This window comes from Peromyscus eremicus, chromosome 7 (assembly GCF_949786415.1).
Source record: "Peromyscus eremicus chromosome 7, PerEre_H2_v1, whole genome shotgun sequence".
NCBI classification, from domain to species: domain Eukaryota; kingdom Metazoa; phylum Chordata; class Mammalia; order Rodentia; family Cricetidae; genus Peromyscus; species Peromyscus eremicus.
This window is the reverse complement of record NC_081422.1, coordinates 76,025,744-76,046,466: the sequence shown is the minus strand read 5'-3', so window position 1 is coordinate 76,046,466 and position 20,723 is coordinate 76,025,744. Positions and strand designations below refer to the sequence as shown.

The 20,723-nt window shown below is 37.2% G+C and overlaps 1 protein-coding gene across 2 annotated transcripts in view; it reads right to left on the bottom strand.

Moving 5' to 3' along the window:
* Mei4 (meiotic double-stranded break formation protein 4) overlaps positions 1-8,011 on the bottom strand; it is a 144,848-nt gene extending 136,837 nt beyond the window's left edge. Inside the window, exon 1 of one of the 2 annotated variants that reach the window (XM_059268291.1) lies at positions 7,756-8,011. In XM_059268291.1, the coding sequence (XP_059124274.1) occupies positions 7,756-8,011 (256 nt within the window). The remainder of the gene's footprint in view (positions 1-7,755) is intronic. The other variant, XM_059268289.1, reaches the window with a different exon arrangement.
* Between the last annotated feature and the right edge of the window lie 12,712 nt (positions 8,012-20,723).

The following is a 20,723-nucleotide window of genomic DNA, read 5'->3' as shown; positions in this document are numbered from 1 at the left end:
GCTGATTGGTCAGTAAATAAATCACTGATTGGCCATTGGCTAGGCAGGAAGTATAGGCGGGACAAGGAAAAGAATTCTGGGAAGTGGAAGGCGGAGAGAGAGACATTGCCATCCGCCATCAGGACAAGGAAGATGTAAGGTACCGGTAAGCCACGAGCCATGTGGCAAGGTATAGATTAAAGGAAATGGATTAATTTAAGCTATAAGAACAGTTAGCAAGAAGCCTGCCACGGCCATACAGTTTGAAAGCAACATAAGTCTCTGTGTTTACTTGGTCGGGTCTGAGAGGCTGTGGGAATGGCAGGTGAAAGAGATTTGCCCTGACTGTGGGCCAGGCAGGAAAACTCCAGCTACATAGATGTGTAAATGAAGACTACTTGAAGAATGTGAACCTTCAAGGATAATGCCAAATTGATGCCCAGCGAGACCATGAGAGCCTCTTAGCTGTGGGCCCTTCCATGGGGTTCAGGACACCCTTCCTGCTTCTACTCATTTTTATTTTGGATCCATGTAGCAGGCTACCTAGGATTTTTTTTTTTTAATTCCCTCCTTCAATATCTTCCATTTTCCTGTCTTCTAATTCTTTATAACTACCTTTACACACCACCCAACTTCTATTCTTATTTCATGTTCATTTCAATCATCTCCTTATATTGGAAGGAGAAGTCCTAGCCTTGCCAGTCACACCAGAAGCATCCACACTACCTGAACAGAAATGGAGACTCTTAGCCACGCCCCCCATTTGCCTTGCTTATCTGATTCTATTTTTGCTTTGATCATGAGAATGTCAGTATACTGTACATTTTCCAGAGATAGCTACATGGATTTTGTTCACTGAATATCCAATTTATTCTAAAAAAAAAGCATAAATTTCATTCTCTAAGCCTTAATATTAAATTCAGAATCATCACAAATTTAAATTTCCAATCCAGCCTTAATTTCAAAAACAGATGAACATTGGGGCATTTAAAAAGCACATATACAATATACAAAAAGCTAAAAATAATCCTAAATATAAGAAGAATATTGAAATTTGTTGTAGGTTTAGGGGTATAGCTAAGAAATAGTGCATATACTTAACATCCATGATACCATGAGTTCAATTTCTAGAACCAAATTAATAGTAGTAATACTAATAATGAGAAATATCTGTGCTATTGGCTGGACTAACAAAAAATCACATTGGGCAAACATCTAAAAATCTGAAAGTATTCTAAACAAGTTAAGCTTCTGTTTCAAAGAAGCTGCCATTGTTACTGTCCATTTATTTTGATCTGATTGAACTTCCTGAGAGGTACTAGTCCAGAGATTCATCCTACCAACATATCTTCAACAAGAGGTTAGACTTGCTCTTTAGCTATATCTGTTGCTATAAAGGCTAGGAAGATCTCAATAAATAAATAAGTAGATAGATAGATAAATAAATAAGTAAATAAAAACCCCACACACAAATGAGCAAGGATAGGTTTTTACAAATATCAATGTGACTACATACATTTATTCTACAAATAGTCACTAACCACTCCTGAAAAGGCAAGTACTGGGCTAAAAATCTGGTTATACTGATGGTGAATATCAACTCAATCCCTGTAAGCATGGTTCAGATTCCACAAGCCAGACGGAATTAAACCCTTATAATTTACTTTACACATGCTGTGAAATACAAACTGTGATACCCACAGCATGAAAATCTAATTTAGTATAGAGAGGTAGTCAGAAGTAGAGTATTGAAACTGTATCATGAAAAAATGAACAGTATATAGGCAGACAAAAAGGAAATGGCGGATATCCCACCAGAAGTAAACAATGCATGTATAAGCTTCAAGAGAAAGCAAAAGGAAGATGGTATGAGAGAAACTTCCCTGTGCCACAGTACAGAATGTGAATGAACCCAAAGTTAGGAGGCTTAGATAGATTCAAAAGTAAGCTCCAGGCAGATATTGCACAAAGTTGTAGTCCAACCTAAGGATTTCAGGCTTCATCCCAAAGCAATCAGAAGACTTGAGATAAGATGCAGTCCAGAGTAGGAAATGCTGATGCTGCAAAAAGAAATGTATTTTAATTGGGATAAATTAAGCAAGAGAAGTAAATTTGAATTTGGATAATTAGGTAAAACTATTTCCATTAGGAATGGACAGATATGAGAGATTCCAGTGATACATAGAAAATAGAGTGCGGTAATTCAAGAGGTTACTGGGCACCTAACAAAATGTCCTAGAACCCAGCTTCTGCAAAGAAGATAGTTAAATCAAGCAATTGGATGCAGAGATGAACCAAAGATATGGGATGAAGGATGGCGTCTGTCTGAAATATTAACCATTACAGAATCAACTCCATGGAAAGCTCAACCTTTGAAGGTCTAATCTGTTCCCTGTGTCAGCACGTCTTTGGTCCTTTTATGTCCTTTTTGGGCCATTAGCACCTTTCTGGCATGATTCTATGCTTTTAAATTTCTCTATTCCATTTATTCAGCCCTAGATTAAGTATGGCAAATTTCATGTGGCCATCTTCAACAAAGCTGTTCCAGATTGAAGAACATTATTTTTCTTTCATTTTTTTCCCTATATAAAAGGCACCATGCTCATTATTAATTCCACTCACTCATGACCTCCAATTACTCCTCAGAAATGAAGAACAAAATACCTGTTAACAATGATTTTACCATCCTCTATTTTTTAAAAGTTCACTAGTAAGAACTGCATCATCTACAGAGCAACGTCACTGGGGTACAGGTTCATCTTGCCCTCATAGGTTTCCATCCTGACCATGTCAGCTAATGGCTACCACAGTCCCAAATCATCTCTCGGCTTGGCAGAGTGCATACAAGAAACAAGAGGTTGGGGGGAAAGATTTTTCTATCTTTCATGGGCCTCTAGCACTTCATCCAAAGAGGTAGATCCTCTCAAGTGCTTTCTGACTTGCACTGGCCAAAATTGGGCCCCACAAAACCTAGATCAAAACTCTCACAGGCAGTCCTAAGCCTTTTATGGGTCAACCCACTGGCCACAAGCATGTTTTCCAAATTAAATGAAGAACTTTACAACAGAAAGGAGCTGCTTACTGAGTAGAGAATTGTGTCTGACACAAATCACCAAAAAGGCTGAGGCAGATGCCACAAGGTGTCTAGGAGTCTCCCCTTTTGTCTGCTTTCCTCACTTGCTCCTTTCTTTCTGCACTTCCTTCTTGACTACGACTGAACATTTCAAAACCTCATCCCTTCTGTAGTAAAGTTCCTTAAGGAATATAATCCTCAGGAAGGAAGTTAAGAAAATAAATTAGAATTCAGAAACATCTGGGTTTCTCAGGTGGTGTATAAACCATTCCAGCTCTGCTTTATTTAATTCTAGACTGTTCCATTAGTTCAATGGACAGTGGATTCTGTAAAATTATGGTCCCCAGACACTCCATCTTTCAATACGGGTTTGATTCAGCATCTATTAAGAGCCTCCGAACACCTATGAACAGTTACAAATAGAAAGCAACATTGAAGCCGGGCGGTGGTGGTGCACACCTTTAATCCCAGCCAAAAACAAGCAAACAAAAAAAAAAAACAAAACAAACACTGAAAACTCTAGAAAGAAATATTTAATAATATAAATATGTGGGTTTTTTCTATGTTTTGATTCTTGGGAGTAGCTTTTGTAGAGCGAACCCTGACATCCTTTCGAATTATCAATCTTTAAACAACCACTAAGTTCTTCTTTTACTTGCCTGTCATTCTAATGCCACCGTTTGCTTCATTTTTCATCCCCTCTTTAACGGTTACTCAATGACTGCACATACTCAGTTGTTCCTAGTTTGTAAGATGGAGAGATGGGCCACTTCCAAGCGTCTGTGCTGAAACACTAGACATGCAACTCCTGCTTCGAGGAAAACTTACTTTAATTATAGGATTTTTGAAAATTTCTCTCACAGGCACTATTAAGTGAAAAATATAACACACGGTATTACCCAGCCCCTTACTGTTCATACATACTCACAAACAGCATGCGCACTATGTCACTGCTACAAATAGATTTTGGGATGGCAAGGAATATTGTTGATAGCATAGAAACTTACGTTAGCAAAGTTCAAGATTGTAATATTTTACATTTTACCATTATATGAATTCTACAACTTCATGGAAGAAAAAGAGCAACTGTTTGCTATTTGTTCACTGGGTATATTCAAATAGCTCATTGCCAAAAAAGGACTCTATAGAGACAAAATATGGCTATTAATTAGGTAGTGCTATTTTTTTGGCTTATGCATGAGATTTTAGTAATATTTAGATTCTAAGTCATCATGTTTTCCACATACTAAGTCATCATGTTATTGACACAGTTCTTCTAAGTTAGTGTCTCCCCATTACCCATTGCATGCATGTGTTCAATACACAGGCACACACAAATACAAAGATGCCTCCTTACCTCTGCAAATCTTTGAAATGTTAGAATCAAACATCCCTCACCTACCCTCACAATTCAGTGTTGTGATATTTTATTTGTGCTTTAATAAATAAAGCTTGCATGGAGATCAGAGGAAAAAGTCAACCAGTATAAGTAAACACAGAAGTCAGGCAATGGTAGCGCATGCCTTTAATCCTATCACTTGGGAGGCAGGGATCTGTCTGGATCTCTGTGAGTTCAAAGCCACACTGGGAACAGAGCCAGGTGTGATAATACAAGTCTTAAATTCCAACACTAGTTAACCATGGAGGTCTGGAGGTCTGTACAGACAGACAGGAAGTAACAGAGCTAGGCAGGAAGAGGAAGTGATGTAACTGAACAAAGAGAGCAAATCAGATGGCAGAACAGCAAGGCATACAGGCGTGGGTAGACAGGAAGAAGTATTTTGCTCTTTGGAAGCTGCAGAGTTGGTGAGGTAAGGTTAGCTGTGGCTTTCCCTATTTCCCTGATTTCTCAGGTTTTCACCCCCATATCTGGCTCCAAATTTTTTATTTAATAAGACCATTTAGAAATTCGTCTACAGTTCACTTATCCCTGTAAGTCTTAAATTGTAATTACTTAAATGCTATGAAAAATTCTAAATATCTGTTTATAATTCCTGCCTGCTTTCCTGCTCTGAGTTTTCTAATCATATATCTATCTCCATTCTAGGTAAGCCCTACATTTGCCGGGAGTAGCCTTTATTCAGACAAGCCTGCACTCAACATTTTATCCTATACATTTTCTATGTTCACATAGAAAGTATCAAAATCCATTTAATAAACTGGGATGGAAGTTTCAATATTCTTAAAATCACACTTACATGATCTCTGAACACATTCCTAACAAACATCAGAAATATACACTTTTGAAACCATCCCAAGACATCTGTTCTGTAAGTTGTGATTCCCATGAACCTAGTTCAACTGATCACTCTTCAACAAGATATCTTAGTCTGGTTTTCTGTTATTTAACTAAGAAACCACAGACTTATAACACACAAAGAATACATGTATATTCAGCTGATACTTTAAGAGGTCCTGGATAAGTGGCCACATCCGATAATAACTTTCTTGATGCTGGGGATTCTGCATAGTCCAGAGTTCTACAGCAGAGTTGAGAATCATAGGGCAAGAGGAGTTCTGTACACAGAGTCTAACTGATCAGTAATAACAGACACACTCTGATAACGATCCATTAATATACTAGTCTAGACATCTTCTATAGGTCCCAACTGGTCACACCTCTCAATAGTTCACACTAAGGATTATATTTTAACATGAATTCAAATCATGGGCTTTCGTGAAAGTTTTAAAAATTAAAATCCCTGTCTCCAAGGACTGCTATGTTTCACATCCACTCACCAAATATGCATTGAGCACCCTGTAATGTGTTAAGATTTAGGCTGGGAAAAACTAAAGATGCCTCCTCTTCAGTGAACTCAGACACTAGATCTGGACAAAAGGTGACAACCCAGCAGCAAACCTTCCACATACAGAATGACTCGTGGAAGATGAAATATAAGCAGAGTGGTCGGCAAAGACCTCACTGAGGAGGTGACATTTAGAAAAACAGAGCGAAAAGCACAGACACAGAATATCAGAAAAGATAGCAGAGACACACCCTTCAAAAAAGAAACTTCAAGGATATAAGATGGGAGGGTGGATAAGGTGGGGAGGAAGAGATGAGTAGAGGTGACATCAACTGTGGGACACTATGTAAAGTTTTAATCTAAAATGAAACAAAAGTAGAAGTTGGGGAAGTGTTTTATGCAAAGAAGTAACATGATCTAATTTATACAATGATCTGATTTATGTATTTTTTTTCCAGTTACCAGATTGTTTCCTTATCAATCTGCTTCAAACAGTTCCTGAACGAAGTGACTTAGGTGACACACATTCCAGTTTGCTCAAGAGAACCCTGGTTTGCCTGTACTGTCCCAGAATAACCACTAATACATTCTCCTCTAACTTTCACAAGAGTCCTAATGAAGACATTTACATGTTGAATGTAATGACAAAGAATACAGTAAAACATCCTTTAGTCGTTATTCAGCGCCTTTCTGAGCTTTCCAAACTCAACTCTCTTTTCTTCTTGTCATGGCCAACTTGCTTAGAGGAGTTCTGGTTGCTCCGAAAGGCAGTGCTACTGGGGCTCTGAAGGGGTGTGTATTCTCTACTCGTCCCTCTTTGCTCACACTTCTGCCGTTTGCTAGGTCCCCGGCAACAATCTCATTGACAAGTGCACAGACCTGGAGGACCAGACCTCTGTAACTTCAAAGAAATTAACCAGGATGAATGGCTTCTTTGGCATTTTGTCATTCTCTCTGTCTGGGCTAATTTTAGGTCTGTTTCTCCCACTAGAATGGTAGGTGATCAAGAGAGAAAAATAGTACCTCATCTTGTATATTTTGGGGCCCTAATTACTCACCAGAGCCGGTACTTTATAACTGATAGCTATTATATAAAAGAAAAATACAACAGAATTTAAGAATGAGATTGTAGAATGAATTTCTTCAGTCAACCCCAAACATGCTTGTTACTTAGTGGTAGAATGCTTGGCTCTAAGATATGCAAGGCCTTAGGTTCAATCCTCATTATACTGATTACCACAATAACAACAATAATAAAGAACTATTTTCATATCTGGAGTACTTTAATTCTGTTAACTTAATCTCCTAGTCTAATGTGGTTCCATTCATTAAAAGGTGACAATAACTTGTAATGATTAACTCAAAGTAAAAAAAAAAAGAGGAGGTATTGTATGAGCCAGAATTGTTAAGACCAAGATTGGAAAAAGCACAGGGACAAATAGCCAAACTAGTGGAAACACATGAACTATGAACCAATAGCTGAGGAGCCCCCAACTGGATCAGGCCCTCTGGACAAGTGAGACATTTGATTAGCTTGAACTGTTTGGGAGCCCCCCAGGCAGTGGGACCAGGACCTGTCCTTAGTGCATGAGCTGGCTGTTTGGAGCCTGGGGCCTATGCAGGGACACTTTGCTCAGCCTGGGTGAAGGCAGGAGGGGACTAGACCTGCCTTGACTGAATCTACCAGGATCAGCTGAATCCCCAGGGGAGTCCTTGTCCTGGAGGAGATGGGAATGGGGGGATGAGGTGGGGGGAGGGCGGTAGGTGTGGTGGGGGGGTGGGCAGAGGGAGGACAGGGGAATCCATGGCTGATATGTAAAATTAAATTAAATTATAAAATAAAAAAGCACAAACAAAATAACAAAAATTGTATGGGGCAAAAAGGAGAAATAAACATTCTCAGGTTTTTGTAATAAATTTCTAGCAAATTATGGTAATAATAGGTGTATAAATTACTGAAAAGTGATTTCACATACTCACCATTCTTAAGCAATCCTGAAGAAATCCTACTCAGGAACAGTTTTTGACGTAATAGCAGAACTTCAGCTTCTAAAGCTTCAACTTTTGATTTCCATTTGGACTCCTGTTGGGTCACCAAGGTGGCAAGGTGCTCTGTATATTCTCTGCTGCTTCTGTCTGCTGGTTTGGAGTGGATAATCGCCAAAGCCAGTGCCAGCTTTGAAGTTTTCAAATACCATGTCTGAATATCCATCTTGGCTTTTGTCCCTACCATATAATGAAAAGAAGTTACAAAATTTCCTTTTAACTTTCACAGAGCGTTTTATTTGAACAAAATTGAGCTTCCGGAGTAGTGCTAATTAAAAGTTTATAGTTATAAATTGGTTCTAAGCAACAGAAACAAAATTCTCAGGAATAAAAAAATAAATAGTATGAGAGCTCATGAGTTTTTCCCATCCACTTTAGCATGCCTTTTGCTGTCCTTGTTCAATTCATGTTTAGGTAGTCATATTAGTGAGACATTGTAAGTGTAGCTTCTGACATAACTAGGAAAGACAATCTCAGAGTCCTCAACTAGACACAAACAACTACAGAAAAGTAAGGAACACTGAAGAGTAGAAGAAACACTCTTCCCCAGTGAAGAACACAACAACTGGCTATCCAATCCAAATGGTCAGCCCCAGAAACATACACAGGAGTAACATTATATAGGCTGAGCAGGTTGTACTTAGCAATATGTACACACATAGACACATATGTATGCAGCAACAATTAATGAACAAGAAGGCCATAAATTTAAAAGAGAGCAAGGGAGGGGTATATGGGAAGTTTTGGAGGGAGAAAAGGAAAGGGGAAAACAACGTAATTATATTTTAATCTCAAATAAGCAATAAAAAAAATGTTTCAAATATTTGCATTGTTGAAGTTGTTTGATCCTGCACTTCCAAGTATTCCAATTGCTGCCCTGAGCATATGTTTCCAAACCATTAACATCTCAGTCTTACAATATGAATATACTGAAAGGGAGAACATGATGCATGATCACCCTTAGTTTAATTCATTAGTTTAATCATCATCTCCACTAAAGGGTAAGTACATTGTGGCTTCCACCATATTTTACTGGATTACCACAGAAGCTTTGAACATAAAACATACTATAAAAATGTTTACTGTGTAGTAAAAAGTACAGTAGCTGCTCATGCCTGCAGTTTCCACTTTCATTGCATATATTCAGCCTACTGCAGATCACAGCCATTTGAATAAAAACTTATATATATTTTGAACATGTACAGATTGTTCTTCTTGTTATTAATCAATGCCATGCAACAACTCTGCATAGTATTCCCATGCTTAGGTATTATAATGATGATTTGAAGTACACAGGATGATATACATAGATTATATGTGAATAGTAAACCATTTTATATGAAGGACTTTTGCATTTAAATATCTTTATTGTAGTCAGAAATTCTCCTGTGTCCCACCCAGTCTTGTAGCCACTCAAGACCCAAATAAACACACAGAGGCTTATATTAATTATAACTGCTAGGCCATTAGCTCAGGCTTATTACTGACTAGCTCTTACAATTAAACTCAGCCCATTTCTGTTAATCTATATGTTGCCATGTGTTCCGTGGCTTTACCTGTGTGCCATTACATGCTGCTCCCTGGACATTGGGATGGCATCTCTCTCCTCTGCCTTTCTTCTTCCCATATATCTACCTGGATTTCCGGCCTGCCTCTAGGCTGCCCTGCCATAGGCCAATGCAGCTTTATTTATTAACCAATCAGAACAACACATATTCACAGCATACAGAAAGACATCCCACAGCACTTTATATTTGAGGGGATCCTAGAAACCATTTCCCCAACGCTCAGAGATAACCATGCAATGTTTCAGAAAATTCAGTGTGTCTGGTTACCACATTGATACTAACAACACAATTTCACATTATACCTTATATTTCATTAATGCCAATTTCTCAGGCCTATCTTCCACTATGCTAGGGCTGCACTGCCCAAGTTCTTCCCTGTTCAAATCTCTGTTAATGAATTTTAACCAGTTATGATGCCCTAACTTCCTTAGAGCTGCCTAAGACCCATCTGTGTATCCTTCCTGGATAACCCATAAACCACTGATTCAGTGCACTTTAAAATGATCTGAGAATGAATCAGACTCCTCAGATTTACCCTCACCCACAGGCACATGTACCTATCTGATAACCTGCCACTGGGAAATAAAATGGCACATTATGATGAGTATTCTAATTGTGCATGTACATGTGAAATCCAGAAATCAATGTTGGGTATCTTCTTTATCAATTCCCCGCTTATTTTCTGAGACAGTCTTTCTCGCTGACCCAGGGATCTTACCCATTAGTTAAACAAGCTGGCCATGAAAGCCCAGGGATCCTCCTGTCTCTGCCTCCCCAGCACTATGATTACAGATGCACACTACCACACCTGCTCTGTAGATGGGTCTCAGGGATCTGAACTTGAGTCCTCATGTTCGATAACTCAACAATCTCCCCAGCCTTTAATGGTTCACTAACATTGTGCTGAACACAGAACTCTGTGTGCAATATGTTTTTCACACTGATGTTTTCATACTGAAACCTGGGGAGGACAACCGAATAGTTAAGCATATAAAGTCAGGGTTAGAAATGTGACTGTTACTTAGTCATCAAAAAGTAGATACTGCTGGACAGTGGTGGCACACGCCTTTAATACCAGCACTCGGGAGGCAGAGGCAGGCAGATCTCTGTGAGTTCGAGGCCAGCCTGGTCTACAAAGTGAGCTCCAGGAAAGGCACCAAAACTACACAGAGAAACCCTGTCTCGAAAAAAAAAAAAAAAAAAAAGTAGATACTAGTAGGAAATGCTTTATTTGATGCAAAAGTATTAATGATGCACTGACTTAAGCAAATGAGAATACAAAAATGTAAATATAGTAAGGGCCCTAGCTACATAAAAAACAGAAACACAAAAGCTGTAAATTAGAACTTCTATGTAACTGTAGAATTACTGATTTTTATAATTACATTTGTCTGCCATCCTAGTTATTCTCAATGACCATTTATCACATTATATTAAATTACTACAGAATACATTTCCAAAATGAAAGCACAGTGACACTTTGGAATCTTTCACCACTGCCGAATACAGAAACCAAAGACTACATACTAGTGAGATGGCCATGCTGATTAGAATTACAACCCCACTAATTTTGACTTGGCAAGTCATTCCACTTGCTGGTTCATCGGCCATCTGTTGTGTCAGTAACAGGGCTAAGGCCTCACACACTTGTTACTAATCTCAGAGAAGCATCCTGCATGCAGATCACAGACACGTGGATGATTTTCCCTGAAGAAGGAACCTTGCTTGTATATTAACAATATCGACTCCCCTCCTCCACATACACACACGAACACATGAACACATCCACACATACACACACACACAACCAACTAGAACCTATTTAAGTTTGTTTCGGTTAGAAAAAATTCTCAAATGCAAGTGTGAATAGTGGGAATTTAACCTAGAAAGAAAAACTAGAAAAATAGTTTGGTAATAGAGTGAAAAGCTTCCTAGATCATAAAAACAGCCAACTCCCCAAACATCTTACAGAAATACTTAATTGATTTAAGTCATTTGATTGAATTCATGTTCTGATTTTTAGACTTTTTATGAGATTTGTCTTTAAACCATGATATCATTAATCAGAAAAAAGATCAAACTGCTAAGTCCTTTGGTTTGTTAATAACTCAGGGTCTGAACATTAATTAGAATTGAATCACAAATGAGCAGAAACAATTGCTAACAGAGATGCCTGGTGCAGAGTTGTAGGGTATAAATCAAACTGAGAACACATACAGACTACAAACTACAACCGGACTGGGCTCCCATGGTGTGTGTGTGTGTGTGTGTGTGTGTGTGTGTGTGTGTGTGTGTATGTGTGTGTGTGTGTGTGTGTGTGTGTGTGTGTGTGTCTTTTAATTTTCTGGTAGCCATACAATTCTATTTGCCCTAAAATCTTATGAAAGAAGTACAAGCTTCTATAACGTATAAAATATACGTTTGGCCTTTGTCCCCAGATTTTGACACAAAACTCCTGAATCCTCAGGATTAGAAACTCCCAAGTGGTAATAGATACTTATATTCTAATGACGTAGTTCCCAGCATGTTTCCAAATGGGAACCGAGTGCCAGAGACACCAACCATAATCAGACAGTTGGAATTGTCATTAGCAACTCCCATCTCAACATCAGGGGAAGAGCAGAGACAGAAAACTGGGATAATAATGGGTCTTGCCTACCTAGTGACAGCTAGAGCAACAAATAGTTAAAAAAAAAAAAAGAAATTTAAACAATAGAGAATAGAGAGATTCCAGGCTAATAAACACATCAAGAGGATATTGATGTGATTTGCTATTTTGCTTCCTGTGTTTTTCCATGTGGGTGGAATAGAGGGGGCAAGTTTTGTCTCCCATACTGAACCCATCTGTGCACAAAGCTGGGGCCCCATGCTGAGGCTATCAAAGGGAACTGGCATGGCCTGGTGGCTTTTAGAGCAATCTCTTGGGGGTCATTGGGGTGAAAATGAGTATCACAACTTTGTGCATTCCACACCACAGAGGCCATTAGTGTCTCTTCCATTCATTCCTGGCATGAATCTGTTGTTGTTTTTTCACTCTTTACTCTTTGAAGGGCCTGCCACCCAGCTCCCAAATAAATACACAGAGAATTTTTCTTTCTTATGAATGCCAGCCTTAGCTGGGCTTAAATTATCCCAGCTACCTTTTGCCTCTGGTCTTTTATGTTTCTGTATTCTATATATCTTTCCTTCTTTCTTACTCTGTTGATGGCTGTGTAGCTGGGTGGCTGGCCCCTGATGTCCTCCATCTTCTCTTCCCAGATTTCTCCTTCTATGTATCCTCTCCACCTGCCAGCCCTACCTATTCCTCTCCTGCCCTGCTATTGGCTGCTCAGATCTTTATTAGACCAATCAGATGTTTTACACAGGCACAGCAACACAGCTTCACAGAGTTAAACAAATGCAGCAGAAAAGAATGCAACACATCTTTGCATCATTAAACAAATGTCCTACAGCATAAACAAATTTAACACACTTTTAACTAATATTTCACAACATGAATCCTTTGTGGCACACTCTAATCAGCATTATTTACTTTCTGATTAGTAGATTATGAAATCCTTTATTTAGTTGGTCAGGGCACAGGTAATCTGAAGATCCTGCATCAGGCACCTGAGTCTTTGTATCTGAGCCATAACACCTGTGCAGTCTAACATTGTCTTTGGGTTACAGGGGTCAGAAATGAACTGAATTATTAGACACCCCATTGATATCTAGAGAATTAGAGAATTTGTTGTTGTAACTGGAAAGAACCTTAGCTTCCTAACTATATTCAGAGAGCCTTTTTAAATTCAACTTATACCCAAATAAATATAGTAAATAATTAAAATGAACATTTAATGTTCCCCAAGTAAGTCTTTAGTGTCTTTGAATTCTTGGTAGTTTGAAATATAAAGTTTGATATTTATGTATTATATATATTAGTTTAAATGGGATTTTTCTTTCCACTTGGGAGCAGTCCTTACCATAAAAAAATCCTCCATTGAGCTGTGGAATACTAATCTAGTGAGTTCCTATGGTCCCTGTATTCTCCATCTGGCAATGAATGATACCCTGTCAACATGGTTTCTGTAACTATACTAGCCCTCTCTCTTCTGTTTCCATAATGAACTGTAATATGATACTGATGATCAAAACTTCTGAACTACCAAAACAGTTTAAGTATAATCCAAGATTCTAAAGTTGCTTAATTTCCAGGAACACTGATAAAAATCCTTTAATAACAAAAGCCACAGCTCACTCCATCATACTAGTAAGAATTTATAATAATTATTCACAAGAATCAATTCCTAATATGTTCTAAGTATCTACAAAAGGGTTCTGACCTTTGTCCTTGCAATATAAATTGGTTTTACCTTTACAAAGCATCCACAGCTACATATGAAAATTACTCCTCTAAATGACTCATAGAAAACTTTGTTTATCAAAAAAACCTGTCATCAAGCTGAACAGCTAATAATGATTAAATTATTATATATAACAAAATTAAGAAAAATTATTTTTAGATTTTTTTTAAATATGGGAAAACATGACCAACAAGGCATTGACTACAAAGTAGAACATAAATTAGTAAAACAGCATTATTTTAAAAAAAATTCTGATAGAAAACATACATGGAGATTTGGAGTTAAAAGAGGAAAAAAAGAAAATGAGCAAAAGAAGGATAAGAATAAAAGAAATGGGAATGAAGAAGACGGACTTACACATTGAGTGAGTTGAGAATAAATGATAATTTCTTGTTTATATCATCCTACGTTCCCAAATTTTCACAATAAACATGTAAAACACAAAACTGTCTCTATATTAATCCAACAGAAACTTCCCCTTTGCTATACTTTTCAATGTAAAACTTATAGGACTATTTTTAAAAAAGAATAAAATAGGAAGGATTAAATTGGGGGGAGTGCAAGGGCAGAATAGAGAAGGGAATACATGGGGAGGGACAAACAGAGCTAAAGGTCTTTAAAAAAGTCATATAGGAATCTACTGCTGTAGAAGCTTCCTAAAATATATATACAAAAATATATTCATGGAGATTAGGTTCTAACATGGCAACAATTCCCCAATTAGACACCACAGGCTAACAAATAAAAAGCCCAGTGACAGAAAGAGCTCACCGCCTCCGGAGTGGTTGGCCAGTGAGGTCACACAGATGCCCACATATCACAGGATATTGCCAATGATCTTGGTCACCCTCCAGGACTTAGCAGTAAGACTATTGCTGAAGATAACACATACTTGAGTACATGGAGAAATCTGGTATCGACCTAGAAGCTTCATCCTTACGGGATAGCTTATATAGTACTGGAAGAGGATATGCACACTACCAGAGGAGAAAATTAATTATCAATCTCACCTCAGCTGTGAGCTCTAGGAACTATAATAATAACCAGCCTGCAAGACATACCCACTAGTGCAACAGAGCACAAATATTGTCCATTTCTAATTCAACTGAAGGCAAACTTCACAAGAAATCCACACTTGGCATGGTTACTGAGGCCAACAACCTGTGGTTATATGGGTCGTAGACCTTAGAAGAGAACCTACTACTATTATTCTGCCAAATGGGCACATTTTTAAACTGACTTCTAATGACTTGACATATTGGGGACCTACACATTAATGCAATTCACAACCCTCATCAGAGAAGCATCTATTTGCAGTAGCAGATAATTAACACAGAGACCCACCACTGGTCAAAGTGCAGAGGATAGGAGACTACAGGATGCTCATTCTAACTAGGACCCCTGTATTGCAACCCCTCCTCACAAGGCTCAGGGATCACTGTGGGACAGGGGACAGAAAGGTTTTAAGAGTGAGACATGATGGATGGCCACAAGGAAACAGCGTTAGCCAGACATAACGGGATGTTTGCACAGAAGCAGCCACAGCAGGTGTAACAGCAGCATAAGGTCTCTGCAAGTTCAAAACGGACCAAATGCCATCATGGAGAGGGGAGGCAAAACAAAGACCCTAGCTCAGATTTCTGTGGGAACTGATAGCTGCCAAGAGAGGAAGAGTCAGTTTTCTTTAAGAGCGTGGTACCCGGTAAGCCAACCGATGCTCGATGGGTGGCCACACATCCAAGAGTCACATACTTATGGGCAGCACGAATTTACTTGGTAGGTTTAAAATTTATGAAAAAATTAAAAAGAGGACACAAAGTTAGTGGATAGAGAAGGGGCAGATGGACCTAGGAACTGGGGGATGGGAGGTGTATATGACCGAAACACATTAAATGAAATTTTCAAATTTTAATATATATTAAATTAAATATATATTAAATCATAGCAATAGTATAAATTAAATTTAAAAAATTATTTTTAAAAATAAAGTACTCATCTCACCACATACACAAAATCACCTCAAAGTGTTCTCAATATTTAAATGTAAAGGCTGAAATTTCAAATATACTGGAAGAAAATACATGCAAAGGATATTTTTACATTTCTGTTAAGAGTTTTCAAGTCTGATTGCAGAACATAGGCAAAAAAATAAAAAAGGAATTAAGTAGACAAGGGATTGTATCATGCTAAAAATGTTTTAAGCCAACGCAACAATCAACAGAATAAAAATAAAACATATGTATTTGGAAAAATACACCTAGTAATGCATTAAATATGCCAGATATGAAAAGAACTCACTTCAATAGAAAGAAAACAACCCAAAAGAAAGTGGACAGAGCCTAAATAAATATTTGTCAAAAGAAGACATACAAATAGCCAACACATCCATGATAAAATGCTCTACACTGTAAGTCATCAGAGAAATGCAGGTTATATACACAATGAGATGTTACTTCATGCCTAGGAAATTGAATTACCCAAAAGACAAGAGTCTAAGCAGGTGTAGCTCTGTGCTAGAGAGCCCACCTTACCTTGAGACCTTACCTTGAGATGCATCCCAAGTACTGTAAAAAAAAAAAAAAAAAAAAAAAAAAAAAAAAAGGTGGGGGGACAGGGAAAGAAGGAGGAAGGAAGGAAGAATGGGTGGGATGCGGGAAAGGAAAGGAAAAAAAAGAGGAAAATGAAGGAAGATAAAAAGAGAAAAGAAAAAACTTCTTGTCAGTAGACAGCAGGTGTTTGCCTATCAAATGAATGAGAAAGAAGTACATTATGTATGGATTATGGAATAAGATTAAGTCTCAGAAAAGAAAGACATTCTACCATTTGAGAAAGCATGAATGAATCTGAAATACAATGTAAATGAAATAAACCAGGACAGAGAGACAAATGCAGTATCATTTTGGATCAGGAACAAAGGAAAGAACAGAAAGATAAAAGAGAGAGATATAAAATATATCACCAGTTTAAAAAGTCAAGCATATAGAAGTAGAGAATAGAATGAGTATTGCTGGGTAGTGATGAGATGTTAATTAAAAAGAAACAAAGTTTCTCTTAGAGTGAATAAATTGTAGGGACTCTGGGAATATGATGGAGATCATCATTAATAACAATAGAAACTTAAAAGTTGCTATGATAGATCTTAAACATTTTTTAGCACAAAACTCTATTATGTGAGGATATATGAATTAGTTTGATTTACTGATTTCCCAATATGTACAAATGTCAAACTATTCCGATGTATACAATACTATATATATATATGTATAGTTGCTTATTAAATAATATAAATACAATGTTCATATATGGAATATTCATTAATTATGAGATGTAGGAAAATATATAGAGGTGAGTTTCAGATTAGAAAATGGAAGATGGGTTTAGATCATCAGTTCTCATCCCATGGGTCGCAACCTCTTTGGAAGTTGAACAACTTTTTCATAGGGGTCACCTCTGACCATAGGAAAACATAGATATTTACATTACAATTCATAACAATAGTAAATTAGAGTTATGAAGTAGCAATGAAAATAATTTTATAGTTGAGGGTCACCACAACATGAGGAACTGTACTAAAAGATAAAGCATTAGGAAGGTTGAGAACCACCGGTTTAGAATGAAGCAGCAGAGAGCCTTATTCCCATTAAACAACAAACTAAAATACATTGGTAAAACATTCCTTAAGCCACTAAGATGAATGTGGTCAAAAAGTCAAAATAGCAAAAGAAATACCTATGAACAAGGACAGGGAAATATGTACTCATCAAATATCAGTATTGGGTCAGCAGAGCACTGGAAATACCAAAACAGTAAGTTATGATGAGATTTTTAAAATAATTAGTTCACTAAAGTTTGGACAACATCTAATATTTAATTTTTGGGATGGATCCAGCTGACAAATTCCCTAATGATTGTTATAGTTTCAGCGCACAGTTACTGGGAAGTGCTCAGCTGATTAACAACATGTGAAGTTTTACATAAAAGAATCAGGAGTTACTAAGATTTCAGCTCTGTCTACTTTAATTATTAAGGCAGCTTTAAAAGCCTTCCTAGCAGAGTCTAGGGGATGGGAGGCTGGTAAAGATAAAACGGCGCTGTCATGCGGTTTTCTTTTCTTTTCTTTTTTTTCTTTCTTTCTATTTCTGTTCCAGTCCAATCAAAACAAACCAGCTATCATTTTGTTCTTGTTAAAAAAGAAGAGTTAACTCATCATAGACTGTAAGTCTCTAAGCCTCCTCCTACTGTTTCACTGGTTTGGTTTTACATGCCCCCACCCTCTCCTTCCCACTCCTCCTTTGCTATAGAATGCATTTTCTTTGAACTCTTTCAGAAACACACATGGAAACGATGTATCACAGACATTTTATAAATTACTAAAAAGTACACAGGCTTACACAACAAATCATATACTATGTTACCATCAGCTTCTAATTCATAGATCCCCAAAAAGAAATGGGTGCAGAGGGTTACTACTTACACGTATTTTAAAAAAAAAAAAAAATGTTTAGAAGAATTATCAGTGCCTCTCAGTTACACTATTTCATAAAGTGAAATAGGTATAATCCTGAAAATATATATAAAAAATCATGTTAATTGCAATGTATATAAAATATCTGAGGAACTACATGACTCAAGCCCATAAATTCCACAAATTTGTGTTATTTAAACACTATACTCCAGATCTCATAAAAATGAAAAGACTATGCAAAACATAGACTAAAAAACAGCCAGAAAAAGTAGCAAAGCACTTCCCCCAATCCCAGGAGAGAGAGGCAGCTGGCTTCCAAGGACCAGCTAAGCCAGGTATTCAGTTTTGAATGATAAAAGATGAGAGGCAAGATGAAGAGGCAAGTTTCCAAGAATATGTAAATGTGACCCCATCAAAATAAGGTCCAATTTGCAAATACTGCATTACAAAAAAACAAACAAACAAAAACCTCTTCCTAACCAATTTGAAATTTATTTCTGTACCATGTGAGGATATGAACTCAAGGAAAAAAATAAGTAACCACACAGAAACATTTTCCTTCGTACTCATTTTTAACTCTGAAAACATATTCTGTTCCTCTGAAATCTCAGGAAGGGAACTACAAATTCCTGCCAGCAATTGACAGTGTTTCAAAGCCTCCATTTTTCTAAGACAATCTCATAATCCTTTTTCCTGTTTGGATTTCTATTTCAAGGCAAACTAGATTACAATTCTAGTGTCACAAGCCTAAATCATATATTAAAAAACAAAGACAATAAACATCAAATATTCACACATGTTAATTGCTATACCACTCACAACAGCTAGAAAGTAGAAACTTGTCTAGCTGTCTATTAATATATAAATGGATAAAGAAAGCATCATACACATACATACACATATGTGCACACCACAGGCACAAATGGAATTATTTTCAACTATAAAAGAAAATGAAGCCATGGTACTCCATATAAGGCAACAGAAATAACTCATATTTAGAAAAATAATGCATATTTTTCCTCATATCTAATTCTAGACCTAAATTTATGAATGTGTGTGTGTGTGCATACATACAGACATAAAGTATCTGTGAGCACAGGTCCTGAAAGAAGCATAAAAGAAACCATGAGAGAGAAGAGATCTTGAAAAGGGGGAGGAGGCAGAGGAAAAAAGGTAGGAAAATATTTACAACATAAAAGCAGAAAGAAGGGTTAAATAGAGGGGAGAAAGGGAGGGCAAGAAGAAGCAGGTAGTGGGAATGAAGGACAGAGGAGGGAGGGCAAATTAGAACAATGTATAATGATATATATATATATATATATATGTCATATACATGTCATATATATGTCATATATATGCTACACATATATGAAAATATCATAATAAACTTACTACTTGGCATACTAACAAATAGATTTTTAAAGTGGAAAACATACTTTGAGCACAGAAAAGGAAGCAATGAAGTTATGTACAATCTATGCTAATAAATTTGACAACTTCCTATCAAATAAATAGATACCAAAAATAGATAGAAAAAAGATACTAAGACTTACTAAAATACTAAAATAAACAAACAATTCAGTCTGCATCTACTAAGGGCATTGGATTTTTACCAAAAACACTGCCACACTCAAAGACAGCGTGCCCTCATGATTCTACCACAGAATCTAGCAAAACATTAAGAAACAACTGTAAATACTGAAGCCTAAAGTTTGCAAAACTATAAGGTACAGAATACATCTTAACAATTTCAATAAAAAAAGATGGGGGGAAAAAAGCAGTTTCTCAGACAATTGGGAATCGATCAAGACCCAGCTATACCACTCTTGGGTATTTACCCAAAGGATGCTTCATTTTACCACAAGGACACTTGCTCAACTATGTTCATAGCAGCTTTATTCACAATAGACAGAAACTACAAAAAAAAATTCTAGATGTCCTTCAACCAAAGAATGGATAAAGAAAATGTGGTACATTTACACAAATAGAGTATTACTCAGCTGTTAAAAACAATGATATCATGAAATTTTCAGGCAAATGGATGGAACGAGAAAAAAAATTATCTGGAGTATATATGCTATATACTCACTCATAAGTGGAAATTAGCTTTCAAATAAAGGATAATCATGCTATAATCCACAGACCCAGAGAGGGGAAGTAACAAGGATGGCACAAGGGGAGACACTTGAAATTCCCTGGAAAGCAGAAACAGTTTCAAGTAGACTGTGGGCAGGTGAGCTTGGGAACAGGAGGGATGGTTGGGATTGGAGAATACTAGAACAACTGGAAAAGGGGGCATTTTAGGGTGAGGTAGAAACCTAGTGTAATATGTCATAGAATATTATTTTAAGGTGTGTTACTTTTGTTTATGTTGCATTTATTTAACTCTGTGAAGCTGTATTACTGTGCCTATCTAAAACACCTGATGGTCTAATAAAGAACTGAACAGCCAATAGCAAGGCAGGAGAAAGGGTAGGCAGGGCTGGAAAGCAGAGAGAATAT